Source organism: Pholcus phalangioides, unplaced genomic scaffold, assembly GCF_987345545.1.
Source record: "Pholcus phalangioides strain wild (caught in Gottingen) unplaced genomic scaffold, Ppha-v1.0 ptg000024l_1, whole genome shotgun sequence".
Taxonomy (NCBI): domain Eukaryota; kingdom Metazoa; phylum Arthropoda; class Arachnida; order Araneae; family Pholcidae; genus Pholcus; species Pholcus phalangioides.
Window position 1 is genome coordinate 19689387 of NW_028301616.1, and position 16240 is coordinate 19705626.

The following is a 16240-nucleotide window of genomic DNA, read 5'->3' on the forward strand; positions in this document are numbered from 1 at the left end:
TTCATGATTTCTGACAAGGAAAACATGGATCCGTCAGGTTCCAGTCACTGGACGAAAATGAGCAGAAGATCAAGGTTTTGAGATCATTAAAAAAACATGTGTAAAGAAAATCATCCACTGAAGACAAAGAAAAGAATCAATATCATTTTCGTATGAATCATGGGATAATATTGAATCATGCATCACTCATTCCCGTCGCCACCTTTCTCCCATGTCTACCGAACTTGAACTATCGCTCATTTGTTTGGAAATCAGTTTTGTTTACATCGTGTAGAAAACTTCCATTTTGTTTTTCCTTACGGGAATGAATCCTCAAGGTATTTATGATCATGAAATGATTAATTCATTAATTGGTCCTCAGTTATAATGAAATGATTTTCATAATTTTTCTAAATCTTGGGGATATAAATTTATTTCCTCTCATTTTTCATGTGCTTCAAGATGAGGAATTTAAATTAAGATTTCATTATATATAAAAAATATTCTGCGTGAAACACAGTGAATTGAGGTTTTTTTAGTAGTATTGCTATGTTTTTTCCCGAAAAACAGAGAAATTAATTCTGGGTTTGCGATGTGGATTTGTTAAAGTTGGGGTTCTTTATGTATAACCAGGTCGTGACCCAAACTTGGGTCGCAGGAGCTTCAGAGGTTGGTCGTTCAAATCCACTGACAGCCAAGGGCTGTTGAGGGTCACCTGAATCCACTGACAGCCAAGGGCTGTTGAGGGTCACCTGAATCCACTTATAGCCAATGATTCTTGAGCTGTGGGTCACGATCCAAACTTGATTTGCAAGAGATCTCTAGAAAGTTGTAGGAATCCACTTGCGGCCATGGGTTTTTGAGCTACTAAGAGGGAACTAATGACAACATGGGGAAAAAATTAAGTGAAATAAAGTTTTTTTTAGTTCCAAATGTTGCTGACTTAGATGGGGGAGATAGACTTGAATGTGTGGAGGGGGCACAATGATGTCAATACACACACATGTATGTGTATTATATATATATATATATATATATATATATATATATACATATTAAAATGTGTAGAGGGGTGAACACATTAAATCAAACATCAAAATACGTACTGTATATACAAAATACACGTGTGTGTGTCACCTTTACACATTTTTTATATTGGGGGAAGGGGTGCCGATATTTCTGCCTGCTAATTGGGAAAATTTGGTGCTGTTGTAGTCTACATTGCTGAGAATTTGCATAAAGTGCAGATAAGAATTAAAAATGCAAATTTTCACCAACGAAGGTGACAGTTCGGGTTATAAAGACATGAGTAAAGGTCCAAAATATATCTTGAGGGCCAACTCAGCTCAGCATGTGTCTCACATTACTACAGCATGTGTTACTTGTGAAATTGTTTTACTTTCACCTGTGCAACACATCAGCCACTCCTCATGAGTTCAGAAACCACCATAGATCTACGTAAATGCCCAATGTTTCGAAATGTGCGATACAGAAGCTTGAAGAAACAGACACGTTTATATCACAGAGCTCAGCCTGGTAGAGGTTGGAAACTGGCATGAGAACAGACAATTACACAGATGTTTAGACTGCAGTCATCTACAGCACACGGGAACCATTATGAGTGCTAGCAGCGGCCAGGGTATTGTGCAGAGGATGCTAAATGTGGTCCACAAGAATGCCACATACATATCAAAAGTGGCCAATGTCCTCGTTGGGGAGGTAAATGTGATGCATCATGACACCTCAGCACACACACACAATTTTTTCTTTATAATTCATTTACTTGGTCGGTATAATTTTTTTTGACACTGCACAGTGTAACTTTTTTCCCCTATCGGTAACATTTGGAACAGCAGTTTTTTTTCATGTGAAATCTTTCTTCCCATGTCCTCATTAGTCTCCCTCCCAAGTTTGGTGCCATTCTAGTTATTAGATCGAGTTGCAGTACAGGAAATGTCTCAGAAAATATATAGCCTATATTAATTTATGGAGAGATTGGAATTTTTTTTTTGTGTATGATATGCCAACAGAAAACATTGGAAATTTATGTGAGTTAATTAATTATCCATTTTTAATTTTTGTAGCTGAAAACAGGCCAGAATTGTACGAGGAAGTAAAGCTATATAGGACTGCAAGGGAAAGAGAAAAGTAATTTTTTTTGCTTCTCATATTTCTTCCAATTTCTATATCTGCTGCATATTTAATTTTTTTTTTAAATCATTTTGTTCTACTACCATTTTTTTTTTTTGGTTTATGTTAAAATTCAATAAATGTGTGTTAGGGTTACAATCATTCAAGCTAATAAAGATCTTGTGCTATGAAATGTTGCATCGTTGATAGATACATGGGAAGGAGGATAGGGTGCATTGGTGCATGCGGGAGGGGGTAGGGTTCTGGATTATCCCCCTCCTCATCTGAGAATGTGGTGTATTTTCAGACTGAGAAACAAAAAAAAAATCCCCTTGGGAGAGAAAAAGTTGATTCCCCCCACCCCCAAAAAAAAAATCCTGTACAGTCGTTACTTTATAATGAAACCTTGTACATAAAAAATTCCCAACTTTACCGGAAGAGCAAAAAATTGATCTGACATCCCATTGAATAACACACAAATGAGGCTCATTTCTTCTTTATAGAAAGCAGATTGTTGCCGATTTTTTTTCAAAAAGCTGTAGTAGATGAGATATGATGTTCTCAATCTAAAACTCAAAAAGTCATCTTTGGAAAAAATTAAATTATAGTTAAACTTGGTTAATTCAAACTTTTATGAACTCCCTCGGATATCCTATCAAAAGTGGAAGACTCCGGATTTTTTACTCTTCCTCCCATTCTCTGGGCATTTTAGAAATTTCTCCCGATTTTTGCCAAAAAATTTTTTCTTGATTTTGGCAGAAAAATTACGAGCGATAACTGTGCATATGTCATTTTTGGCATGTGCTTTGCAGGATGACGAGTAAGTCAAATTAGAGTTGCCAAATGATCACAGATTGGCAGTTTTTTGTATTACGAATGGATTACTCTGTGAAAAACAGCATTTATCTGACAACTGGTTGTGTTCCTATTTGTAATATGATTGTGTGTGCTTTTTTTATTTCAGGTATGACAACATGGCAGATTTGTATGCTGTAATAAACACATTACAGTGCTTAGAAAAAGCATACATTAAAGATTGTGTGACCCCTAAAGAGTATGTTTCCATTTTATTTATTTATTTAAAATATGTCTCATACGATAACTCAAAATCTGCTGAATCAACATTATTTTGCACTTTTACCTTCAAAGTTAGATAGGAAGGTCATATGAGTTTTTTGTAAATAGTTTTGTAAAACATAAAACCACATACACTGTACAGTGTGATCACATACTGTATGCTTTTAAATAAACAAAACATTTAACATGAAACGCAATGCCCCTTAATTTACACTCTAAGCTGCACAAAAACAGGTCCGGTTTTAAAGTGTGGCTAGCACAGTGCTGGATATTTTAATGGTCGATTTTGCATAGCCCAAAATCAGTTTTCATGCATTTTTGAAATCACAATTATATGAATTAATTTTTAGCTAGGCAGGATATTCACAAGCTGGATAGTTGAGAGTCTACTGTATTTCAATGATGCTTTTAGTAATAGTGCATCACATTCATATAAGACCAAAAAACACTTGCAAGAAGCTCTATAGATTTTTTTAATTTGCTGTCTTTTTTTCCCTGTCAAGTTTCTTATTAACACTCTGAATTATTAGTTTTTTCCATGAAGGTAATTCTTTACTTTTCATTTTATCAGATACACAGCTGCATGCTCGAAATTACTGGTTCAGTATAAGGCTGCTTTCAAACAAGTACAGGGTGATGAGTTCCCCACTGTTGAGGCATTCACCAAGAAATTTAGGGTATGTGTGTGTCATAATCAATATATTGCCTGTCATAATCAATTTGAATTACCATTTCAGTGCTTCGAACAAGAAAAGGTTTACTTGCATCTGTGGCTCATTACAACAATTTTGGCCTATAAATTTTATTAAAAGCTATTTATAACCGTAAAAAAAAATTTTTCTTTTTAGCTTGATTGCCCTGCTGCTATGGAGCGTATACGAGAAGATCGTCCAATAACGATTAGAGATGATAAAGGCAATACAAGCAAATGCATAGCAGATATTGTTTCTGTAAGTAATCGAATAGAGAAATATCTGTTATTTCTAAAAATTTTTTATGTGAATTAAATGTAGTGTTTGAGTGTCTAATTTTTTCTTTCGTTGCTGCACAACTTAGTTATTTAAATCCATTCAATAGTTAATTTGAATTTAAATTATTTTTGATACAAAGGAAATGGAAAATTTTTGTTGTATACAGTTTTTAATAAGAATGGAGATTTTGAATTTTTTTTCCCCTATAAACCAACACAGGGAAATACCTATAAAATGATACTTAAGGGACCAGGGAATAATATTGGTATACAGGCGATTGTCGTTATAGAGGGTATTGTTGTTTAGGATTTTCACTTTATATACAGTAAAACCTATCTATAATGATACTGTAGGGACCTAGTTGTCCATATTGGTAGAAACAGGTTATCGTTGTAGACATTTTGAGCATTTGTGCTATTTCCTATTGAATGGGAATTCCACCAGGACCAAAGAAAATATTGTTATAGACTAGTATCGTTATAAACAGGTTTCACTGTATACATATATCTTTTCCATCATTGCCTGTAACTCTCACGACATATTTCACGGCCAACTTGTTCCTGCTCATGAACAAATTTGTTACATATTTTGCAAAAGAATATGCATGAATAGGCGCATGTATGATTGAGTAGTAGTAGTGGGTTGTGTAGATCAGTTTAGAATTTATTAGAATGAGAGAAAATAGACTGTGTATATAACAAATGCCAGCTCATTCCTGTGTTGTCCTATTAAGCATATAATGATTAACCCTCCTAGAATATTAACTATGTCTCAGAGGCATAGAGGTATAAGTAATTAACATGCAGTTTTTATCAGCTTTTTCTTTTAGTTAGTATTCTAGGGTCAATAAAATCTATATATATATAAAATTGATTTTCTGTCTGTCTGTGTGTGTATGTTCTCTATACAAATCTACAATTTTAGATCGATCGTCGCCAAATTTTGCATATATACCAAATGGGACCTGACTTGAACGATAGGCTACTTTAAAATTTCGTCAGCCCAGGGCAAATGCCCCAAATTGGGCAAAAAACTGTCCGGCAACAATGGTTTTTGGGCCTCAACAATCACTTTCCGAACGTTTACTTTGGTTACCGTGGTTCCCTAGCAATGCGTTTCAGACGTGTATATGCCTTTACAACGGTTTGTCACTTCTTTAATCCTGTTAGTATATGTATAATAGTTTATGCCTTTATAATGGTTTGCCACATTTTCAATATACTCTCAGTAATGAGGCTTTTTGAATAGACGTCATAATCAGCATCGCTTTGAGAGTCAGGAAAAGGGTGATCCTCATAGAAATCAGTGCTAAAATTGTCGATTTTACTGTAGAAATGCGGAAATTAGTGGGATTTTCCGCCCCATCAATAATTTTAAAAATTGTATTGAATTCTCGATTTTTTAAATATTCAGTTCGCTTAGAGATATACGAAGCCCAGGAGATTAAATATGAAGTAATTTGCCAAACCTATACTTTTGAGTTGGATATCCATGCAATAACATTGATTTCATTTATATCTTCTCAAGTATGAAAATTAATGTCTCCATATTGTCTCTTTTGATATTTATTTGCATAAATTCATGTGGGTTAGGATATTTTAAAATTAGTTATGAGCCCGTGAAAAGTGCATCGAAAAAATTCCACAGCTTTAACTAAGGATTTTTGGAAGCTGGAACAGACAGATGGATAACTTGAAGTTCTGGGGTGGGGGGGGGGGGGATCGAAATACCTAGCGCCCCTTAAAAAAAGAAAAATATATATTCATTTCTACGTTTCTGTATAAATCTAGATTTGTTTATTTCATGAATCGCGCAGGTCGCCATATTGGTTAACTTGGACACGGTTTTGTATGTCCCTCAAGAAAAAAAGAGGGAGATATCACGTGATCCAAAAAAGCCTCATTGAAGAAAACCCGGTCAGTGCCGGGTATTATAGCTAGTCAACTCTAAAATTCAAACTTGGGAAATATTTGTGTGGAATCTGCTGAGAGAAAAAATGTAGATTTTTGTTACCTATCATAATTGCCTGTGGGCATCTGTTGATTATATGTACTTCAAAAGATCTGAACTTCTAATTGCTGATTATAGACCGCTGCATATTATCTGCAGCCATTGAGAAGTTAGAATAAAAATAAATATAAATTAATTTAAAACAATAATTCATAAAATAATTTATTCATTTTTTAAATAATAGATGGCATTCAGATTGGAGTGGAAGAAGTTTTTTCCTACGAAAACATGTGATTCCTTCCATTTCTTAAGGTAGTAAATTGCATTTAAATATGCAGATTTATACGCAGGAAGTTAAGATCCCTAACTGCTGTGTCACTTTGCAAGATCTATTTGTAAGAGCTGTTTGTATTTGCTGGGTATAATTACCTTCAAAAAGGTCTACTTGAATTGCTTTCAGACAAAAATGTGAGCCTGTCTTTTATTTGAAAAAGTCTCCCCTCAGAAAGCAGGCGAACCTACATAATATTCACAATGACAATTCAAGCATTAACTATCTTTGCTTGAAAATGTGGAAGACAGATGGCAGCACCAGCAAGAACACAAGCACAAGTTTGACAACATGAGTACGTTAGGGGCCACTCATACACTCATAACACATGCTTCAGCATCTAACCAATTCGTTAGAAATTCTGCTGAGGAATGTGCATGAGATGCATGTACGGTTAAATAGTACTAGGACTTAGAATCTGTCTTTCTATCACTCCAACTTATGCTCTCTGTAGACTGACAGAGGAAAATGGAAGAGTTTAGAGGAGACCTACTTCCAGTATTGGTGCAAAAATGATGGTTCTTTAATGGTGATATGTGTGTAACTTAATTTTTACCTGTAAATTATGATTTTATATTTTTAGCTGAGTTATTGTGAGATAATTTGAAATCACGGAGAGAGATAAACCCTCATAAAGTTTTTATTCCCTCTTATTTAGTTGTTCATCACGATTCTTGATAAGCTGAGACTTGAAATCAAATCCATGGATGAGGTGAGCATGTTTTTTTTTTTTTTCCTTCAAGTTCAGTTAAATTGTTTTTATGTTTATTTTCCTCATCAATAAGGAAAAATAATGAATGTGAAACAACGACATTTGAATGGAGCTTTCCAGGAGAAAACATGCAGTTTTTATTCATGTCAATTTATAAAGGTTTTTGAGATGAAAGGGTTTGAGATATTGAGGTTTACGAAGGTTTTTAACAGCTGGCTGATGCTAAGATATATTTAGGAAAGAAAGAAAATGCAACTGCTTATGTGGGGAATCGAACCCACATCCTTTCACTTTCTGGGTGAACGCCCTAAACCACTAGACTACAAAGACAACGAATATCTTAATCTTTCTTTGGAGCTTGTGTGCACCGAATGGGAATGTACATAGATGGTTGGACCTAAGTCAGGCCAAAGCTCACAATTGCTGACACTGCTGCCAGAGGGAGGACTTATCCGAGGATGATGTTACTCTCCTTCTATATATCTATATAGCATCAATATATCTTCACATCAGCCAGCTGTTAAAAACCTTCGAATGGATAGCAGAGAGTGACATCATTCTAGGATAAGTTGCCATCTGGTGGCAGTGTCAGCAATTGTGAGATTTGGCCTGAGTTAGGTCCGACTGTCCATGTACGGTCCCATTCAGTGCACACAGGCTCCAAGGAAAGATTGAGATATTCATTGCTTTTGTAGTCTAGTGGTCTAGGGTGTTCACCCGGAAAGTGAAAGGACATGGGTTTGATTCTCAGCAAAAGCAGTTGAATTTTCTCTTTTTCCTAATATATAATATTCCTATATTTCCTAATATATCTCTGCATCAGTCAGCTGTTAAAACCTTTGTATGGATAGCGGAGAGTGACATCATCCTCAGATATCGAGGTTTGACTGTATGGGTAAATTAAATATGAAATTATCAATAAATAAATGTGTTGATAAAAAAAAATTGTGCACTTTATTCTCTAAGAAGTACTATTCATTGAAAGCGTGTCATAAAGTATTTGTAATGATTTTAATTACATCTAATTACTAGTTACAACCAGATTTGAGAGAGCTGAATGAAACAATGAATAGGCTGAGCCTCATTCCATCAGATTTTGAAGGAAAAGTGAAAGTCAACGACTGGTACTAAATTTTCTCTTTCATCATATCAAACTATGAAATATGTGTGCACCCAAAATTTAACGATAATACAGTGAAACCTGTTTATAACAATTCTGTAGAGACATAGAAAAAATATTGTTGTAGACAGATTATTCTTATTGACAGCTTGAGCATTTCTTGCATTTTCCTGTCGAATAGGAATTCTGTTGAGTCCAAAGAAAATATTGTTATAGGCAGGTTTATCGTTATAGACAGCAGGGCTGGACAAATTTATTGCCAGACATGCCCAGGGCATGTAAAACTTCTTACGGGGCATATATTTTTTTCAACCACGTGCCTGACGTGGGCACATAAAAAAAACCCCAAAAACTTTAAAAATTTTATTATAATTATATTGGCAGAGATGTAAATTTCTCAAGCATCCTTTCATTGTGACATCTGAAATGAAGACTAATTTTTTTATGTTGCTGAAATTACCACAAGATTGGTATCAGTGATTTAACGACTCACCACAACAACTGTATGGGTTCGCAATAAGGCAAGTATGCGTTTTCATGATATATAATACAGCCTGTCCAGGAAGTTTACTAGGGGATTCCCAGTAAAATAAGTGACATGTAAAATGAGAATGTTATTTTGATGCCTTTTTCCAATTGAAGAATTTTTAAGCAGCAAAAGGCTTGGGTAAGGATTTCCTGGGCACGCTGTATAGTAAGGTTTGTTTATGGTAGCTTCTGAATAAGAATTTAGGAGTAATAAGAACTTAGGAGCAATTAATTATTATCTATCTTCCAACTAGAACTTTATTAGGTGGTTGTGATGAATTATATAGTCAGTGCATTTTAATCTATTTTATTTTTACTGCCTTTAATAATTTCTGGCCTGGTGCTGCTGCATCTCTCACACCTGCCCAAGTCTGGTCCTGAAATTTAAATCAGCTATGATTCCATAAGCGAAGTGAAAAATAACAGACTTCTTTTCAGACACCAACAGGCTGAAAATTATAATTGGCTGATCTAAGATTTTCAATTAGTGACCACAATAACTTTACGAGGACCAGCATCAATAATACGAAAATAGATAATAGATAAATTTGACACCGAATCTAATGGGATGTCTTAAACAAGGTGGGGGCAGGGGATGAGAGGACAAAATACATTCTGACAAGGAGGGTAAGATAAATAAGATTGAGAAAGACTGGTGGTTTTTTATCATTTCAACAACATTAGTGATAAAGTAGATTGAGATGATGATTTACATCAAAAACCTATAATGGGAATTTTTTTTTGAAGATAACTGTGAATAGCTATTACACGAAGCTATTTCATGTAATCTTTTTAACAATGAAAAATTATTTTCATAATGAAAGAAATAAATCCAATAATAATATTTATCAATATCTTTCGGGCATGTAAAATATTGATTTGACAAGTATTATTTCAAGTCACACTCCCGACCTGGCATGCAAATTTTTTTTTACATTTGTTCAGCCCTCATTGACAGTATTGTTATACACAGGTTTCACTGTATTTCTCTCAGCTGTTATACATTTTTAAGATTTTCAAATGTATTTATAATTTGTTTTGGCACTCGCTTCAGGTTGCAAACCATGTCGTCGATGGCTGCATCAGATGAATTGACAGAAAGCCAAGTGAGACAGTTCATCTTTGATCTGGAATCTGCGTACAGCGCATTCAACAGACTTCTTCATGAAGGCTGATTCAAAAAAGAACGATTTGAATTGGGCAACAAATATTGATCATTATCTATCTTTGGAACTGTATTATTATGGTTATACTTCCAAGCATATGTTTTGTTTGTTGTAAATGTTTTTATAAATATCTGGTCATATAATACACAAAAAATATATGTATTACCTGTAATTTTTTAATCTTCTAGTAAAAAGATACTAGACAAAAATGTATCTTTCAAGCAAATGTTATTTATAGCGCTATCTACTTTTGGTCTGCTTGAGAAGGGTTTTGTTTTCAATCTGCATGAAGATTACGCACACTGAATTGACACTCATCAAGTGTATATTAATTCTTTAATTCTGAAGATGACAAAAAAAAAAAACTTTTTTCTAGAGAAAGATGATTTTTCTCAGCCCGCACAACGTCTGAGACTTTCTGGATATTAACACCAAGACAAACTCTCAAAGAAAAACTGACTGGTCTTCAACTGGAATAGAGCTAAGGTGTTCTTGAAAGAGGGCTGCTTAAAGGTCTATCACAGCCCATCCATCCACACCACAACCATCACAGCCCATCTCGTCTTTTTAAAATACATTAGGATTGGATTTCAAACTGTGCCTGAGGAGTATAGGGTAGAAGACTTTTTGTTTTAACTGAGACGAGCCATTACACTATTGTGTGTAAATAGAATTTAAATTTCAGGCACCAATGCTAATTTTCTATTTGCAGTGGTGACCTGGGATTTTTTGCATATAATTGAACAGTTTTGTCCTTTGGTTTGTGAAGATGGACCATTTAAAAAACACTGGTTCTAGAAGGTTATGGCATGTAACAATACACCCAACGTTCTGTTGCTTGGTTTTTCTGTCCCGATACCACATTTCTTGATCAAAAGACTCAACATTAACCCTCCACAATTCATTCCCATAAAAAGGTATTTAAAAAAATGTATTCATTACTTTTTGACAAGAGGGTTAACCATGGGCAGAGATACAGATTTCCACGGGCAACTCAAATGTAACAAAATCTGCCCATCCCGCGATTTCCTCGGGTATGTGTTTTTCTTCCTTTATTGGGGAGCGCATCCCGTTTTTTTCTCCGTTTAACCACTGAAATAAATTATATACAGTATTAGACGTTTCATTTATGTTTTGGCCAACAGATGTCATTAGTTGCCCACTAAATTGCGGCATTTGAAGAGACAATTTTTGAAGCAATTTCGGTCCACAAATTGAGCAGTCAGAGGGTTAACTTGCTTTCTTCCATTCATTTGCAGCCAGGTAGTTTTAGAGGAGAAATAAAAGAATTCTATACCTCTGAGGCACTGAGTTGTAAGAAAAGCTCAGTGCTCTAAAACTAAGCGTACGACAAGACAGCTTTAGATAAGCTTTCATTGTTCACATTGATTTGTATTGTGCAACACACACCTGTGTGAGACAGATTGAAACATTACCTCGTATTGAAGCTGGGTTTTCCTAAGAGCAGGTTTCTACAGAGCATACAGTGTGAAAATGCTGATTGGTCAAAAAAACCCGAATTTCAGGTTTTTAACCAATTAGCATTTTCATGCTGCGCACAGCACAGAAATTCTACTCCTAGGAAAACCAGGCTTAAAGATGTCTTGCGGTGTGCAACCAGTTTTCACTCCAGTCTACTTTTAACCAAAACATCCAACTTGATGCATTACTGATGTAAATATGTACTGTAGTTCCTTCTTAAAGCAGGACTCTGACTTGTACAATTTCATAGTAAGAAAAATATTTCCCTGAGTTACTGCCATCTAGTTTTGAGGGATGACACTAGATGTGAATTTTTTTTTTTTTTTTTATAAATACCATATGTATCAGGCTGCAGCTGTTTCATTTTTGTGATGTTTTTAATCCCGTCGATAGATGGCGGTAAAAATCCCACTGGTTCTTAATGGGGGGGGGGGCGCCAAATATGATTTTTAAGGAGGTAATGTTTTTTTTTCAGGTGAAATTTGAGAATGTTTCATTGTGGTTCTTTACATTAAATAACTTTTTTTTCTATGTTACCCATTTCTGTTCTCTTCTGTGTGTTTCAAAACTTCATTTGCTATTTTTTGTTATGGGTTGAAATAATTATTTTATGATTTTTTTTTTATCCTTCAACTGTTCTTCCAAGCTTTTTGTCATGGTTCCTCCACAAATGAATTATGTGCCACATGTGGCCCGCCGCCGATTAGAAAGCTTACATCAAAGATGAATAAAGATCTTGAACCACTTTGGCTTACATTGTTACGGAATTTATAGAAATGATTGGAAGAAAAAAACCTCAATTAAGAAATATCAGAAATTTACTTTCGATAAAACTTCATATTCGATGATAAAATTATCTCGGAGTAAACAAAATTCTCCAATAATGAATTTTGAGTTTTCAACCTAACCTTCTCTCAAAACAGCATTTAAAAGATTTCTTTTTCAAATATTTTAATTTTTTTTCTCTCACAATTTTCTGATCATCTTGTGGGGTTGAGGGGGGGGGGATGCAGCAATCTCAACAATTAATTCTCACTAAGATTTCCCAATAATATTTTTCTGCTTAAAAAATATCTTTGGGGCTGTTCAAGTATTACGTAAGCAAATTTTTTGCCATTTTTGACCCCCTCTCCCCCCGTCAGCAAAATGCTGACAAACCATGCCCCTCTGAATCCAATTCATATTTTCATTAAGGGTGGTTGATGATGTAAGCATTATCCAAACCCCCCCTTGTCACCAAAAGTCAGCAAATCAGAAACCCCCCTCCCCATTGATGACGTAATACTTGAACGGCCCCTTTGTGATGTTTTTTGAGTAGCGTTATAAGCGGGATCCACTGTACAGGGTGTTTATAAATAAACTGACACTACTCAGATGTAGGTAGCTCCCATTCTGATAGAGGTATTTTGATGAAACTTTGTATATAGGATATATGGACCATGGGAAAAATAGATTCAATATAAAAATATGGTTCAATTTTTTGTCCACCAGGCAAAAAGAGTTTTTTTATCATAGTTATCTTTTTCCCATGCTCCAAATAACATACATACCAAGTTTCAATGAAGTACGTCTACCAGAATGGGTGCTACACAGGTCAGAGTACGTGTCAATTGAATTATATGACATTACTCCGACATATGTAGCTCCCGTTGTGAAGGACGTAGTTCATTGAAACTTGGGATATAGGCCTACGTTATTTGGATCGTGGGAAAAGATAAGTGTGACAAAAAAGCTCCACTTTTTCACTTGGAGGTAAAAAATTGAACTATTTTTTTATATATTGAATCTTTATTTTTCCCCCCATGATCCTATATACCAAGTTTCACCAAAATACCTCTATCAGAATGGGAGCTACCTATGAGTAATGTCAGTTTATTTAAAACCACCCTGTATTAACTCTTTATCAGCCAGATAGGAAGTTTGGGTATATTTCAGAGGATTTTGTGAACAGCAGGAAATAAAATAAAAGCTTGAGAGCTTTTATCTTGATAGAGGCAGGAAAAGGAAAGACAAGTTCCACAAGAGGGAAAAAAAGAAGTCAAAACGGAACAGCTATAGTGTATACAGTATTTTAATGTGTATAAGGTACTCCCTGTTATTGGGACCCAATTTTTGGCAAAAAGGGGTTTTCTTATACACGTTAAAATATGGTAATCATTTTTTCTTTGGTGACATTTTTGGCAATTTCCTTTCTAGCCTGTTGTCACTTCTTTCTAGTCTACAATTTTTATTCGTTGGCTTTTTCCCCTTGCTGGCTATTATTATTCCTTCAGCTTCTGGTTTGTTGTTTACATTTTGCTCTTGGTTATCGTCTGAAGGTGACGTTGTAGGATTTAGTGTGACATTTAAATTGATCAAGTCTGTTAGCTCCCTATACGCACATTTATGAGGTTTTGTTTTTGTTTGTTATAATGTTGTATCATACATACTGTTTTTTCATTAGGATACATTCAGTTTTTTTTTTGTCGTTAGAATATTTCACTTGGAATTTCTTAGGATTACATACAGATTCTGTGGGGGTTTTACACGTTTCATATTTCAATTAATTTTTTTCATACTATTCATTATAACTCTAACTTTAATCCTACAATCATTTTTATTGAACCCAAAGAGCTTTACTTGCCCTGACTGTTGTATTATCTAAAACAGAGTCCAGGCTTTTTATTGTTTTCATTTCCATATCTGGTCTAGGATGTTAACCACAGTGGTGGTTGAGTGACTAGTGACAGATTTATGTTGCAAGGATCCGGGCTTGAATCACACCATTGCCACAATAGTGGTTGGCTGTTTCTGTGAATCCCAACTTTGAGGCGTGAATCTCCCTGTTTAAGTCTCACCACAGAGAGCAACAGGCCTACAAAAATACATTACACTTTACTCATAGTTAGAAAAACTGATGGCAGCACTACATAACAAGCATCACTTTCGGAAACAGATTTCATATTAGGTTCATGACGTACATGCAAAGCTTGTATATTGCATATTCCGTAAAAAGAAAGGGAAGCAAAACTGCCCAGCACTGTGGACAGAGGCCTTGCTTCCTGTCACAGTGGAGGCGCTGTATATATTTTGTATACACTGTGATTTAGACCATTCTCAAATCCCTCCCACTTCAACATGCAAACTTCTTTTTCTTTTTACTTGTCCCCCGTCTTTTCCACACTTCTTTTGAAATCCCAGGCTGCGGCCTCCGGCCCCTTATGTGCCACTGGATGCACGTGCAATTTTTCTCCCTAGTTATTGGGTTGTCAATGGCTTGTACATTAAATGGAGTTGATAGCTGTCTTCATGGGGAGAACGAAGAGAGTGATTTGATACCTGCAAGCACAGGGCGGGGCACTATTATAAATCTTTGCTAACTTTTTCGACACAGCCCTGCATCTTTTGAGGTAATGAAAGTAAGTTGCTTTGCATCAGTCCCTGATTGTAAGTAGTTCTATCTATCTACATGCACAGTTTCCAGCATGTTCCAGGTTTTCCTTGACCACACTGCTAAAATCTCTTTATTGAGACAGAGTGGCGGGCCATGATCTGGTTAGAAACAGGAGGTCTAGGATGTTATATTTTTAATATTGATTCCTTATTTAATCTAGAATCTAAAAAGTCGCCGAAAATAGCCAAGCTGCCCCTTATACCGAAGCTGTTCCGAGAGTTAACAAGGTTCTGGATAAAAGAAGGTTAGATAATCAAGATTCTAATATACATAACTATATTTAACAAATGTTAAATTGCTTTTCCTACATTCACCTTTTTTTTAAATTAAATGGCAGTTTTTTCCCCTTTCAGAGCATATAATTCACGATTTTACACAACTATAAATTTTTTTTACATAGCAACGGAATATTCTGGGATAAACTGACATTCACGTATTACGTGAAATTTATTTTGAGATTCATACAATCCTGAAAACAAAACAAATAAAGTCCTCAACAGCGCTAACCATGCACACGATCCAGTCGGGGAGGCTCAGGATTACGATCACAAACTCATCTGCGGCTAGAAACAATGACAGTTAATCTATCCCATCGCTTCTATCCGGCAATTGATTCATCTCCAACACTAGAGATATCCACCGGTCACATGTACACACACATTATGTAAAATATGAATTCAAAAATGGGGCATGCACACTTTGCCAGCGAAAAGCTCCGAAATCACAGTAATCCAAAGCGCCAGGACGAAGAAAATGTATGAGAGCCCAACTTGATGACTACTGGGCAACTGATACGGTTCGCCGCCTATTTCCTCCATCGTGAAACCCATGGGGAATATTACAGCAGCGAGGCAAAACAGTACCATGGCCGAGAAGCCGACCCACCTGGCGTATGGCACGACGTGAGTGTTCCAGTGCGAAAGCATGAGGAGCCCGATGGTGAAGGTCACGCAGAAGCTGCCTATGACGATGCATATCAGGGAGAGCAACCACTCGGGCTGCAGAGTCGGCGAGAAGCATATCTGTGGACGGCCGTATATGGTCATGCAAGTCCTCAACAGTCCCAACCTTGTATTGCCACCGACATCGGACACGATCCAGTCGGGGAGGCTCAGGCTTATGATCACGAACACATCCGCGGCTAGAAACAGTGCTCCGGATATGACAGTTAACCTATCCATCGCTTTTCTCGAGCTCTTGATCGCTTGCGATGAAGATTTTTTTCACGATTTATGTGCGTAAATCATAGCTTTGTTTACTACGACGGTAACAACATTCTGTTCAAGATCGTCAATTTTGACGTAGGAGCATCTTAACGTGGCGTACGTTGCATCTGAGCTTATCAAAAATATCCGAAGAAA

The 16240-nt window shown here is 35.8% G+C and overlaps 2 protein-coding genes across 2 annotated transcripts; one reads left to right on the forward strand and one right to left on the reverse strand.

Annotated features, from left to right (window-relative positions):
* Positions 1–24: 24 nt before the first annotated feature.
* Positions 25–12195, forward strand: Vps28 (vacuolar protein sorting 28). The gene is made up of 8 exons (XM_089251288.1): positions 25–317; positions 2064–2127; positions 3074–3163; positions 3758–3863; positions 4035–4136; positions 7097–7150; positions 8183–8274; positions 9853–12195. The coding sequence occupies exons 1-8, from the start codon at positions 305–307 to the stop codon at positions 9971–9973; spliced, it is 642 nt and encodes a 213-aa protein (XP_089107414.1). The 5' UTR covers positions 25–304; the 3' UTR covers positions 9974–12195.
* Positions 12196–15297: 3102 nt separating this feature from the next.
* On the reverse strand, positions 15298–16181 carry LOC149068928 (uncharacterized protein C16orf52 homolog A). Its single transcript, XM_089251119.1, has one exon. The coding sequence runs from the start codon at positions 16058–16060 to the stop codon at positions 15557–15559; it is 504 nt and encodes a 167-aa protein (XP_089107245.1). The 5' UTR covers positions 16061–16181; the 3' UTR covers positions 15298–15556.
* Between the last annotated feature and the right edge of the window lie 59 nt (positions 16182–16240).

What these genes read in the sequence shown, in the direction of transcription:
- Vps28 (XM_089251288.1), top strand. An exon ending in CATTCACCAAGAAATTTAGG is followed by an intron (nt 3,864 to 4,034) that starts GTATGTGTGTGT and finishes TTTTCTTTTTAG; the next exon opens with CTTGATTGCCCTGCTGCTAT. An exon ending in AAAGTGAAAGTCAACGACTG is followed by an intron (nt 8,275 to 9,852) that starts GTACTAAATTTT and finishes CACTCGCTTCAG; the next exon opens with GTTGCAAACCATGTCGTCGA.
- LOC149068928 (XM_089251119.1), bottom strand. Translation starts at nt 16,060, where the DNA reads ATGGATAGGTTAACTGTCATATCCGGAGCACTGTTTCTAGCCGCGGAT.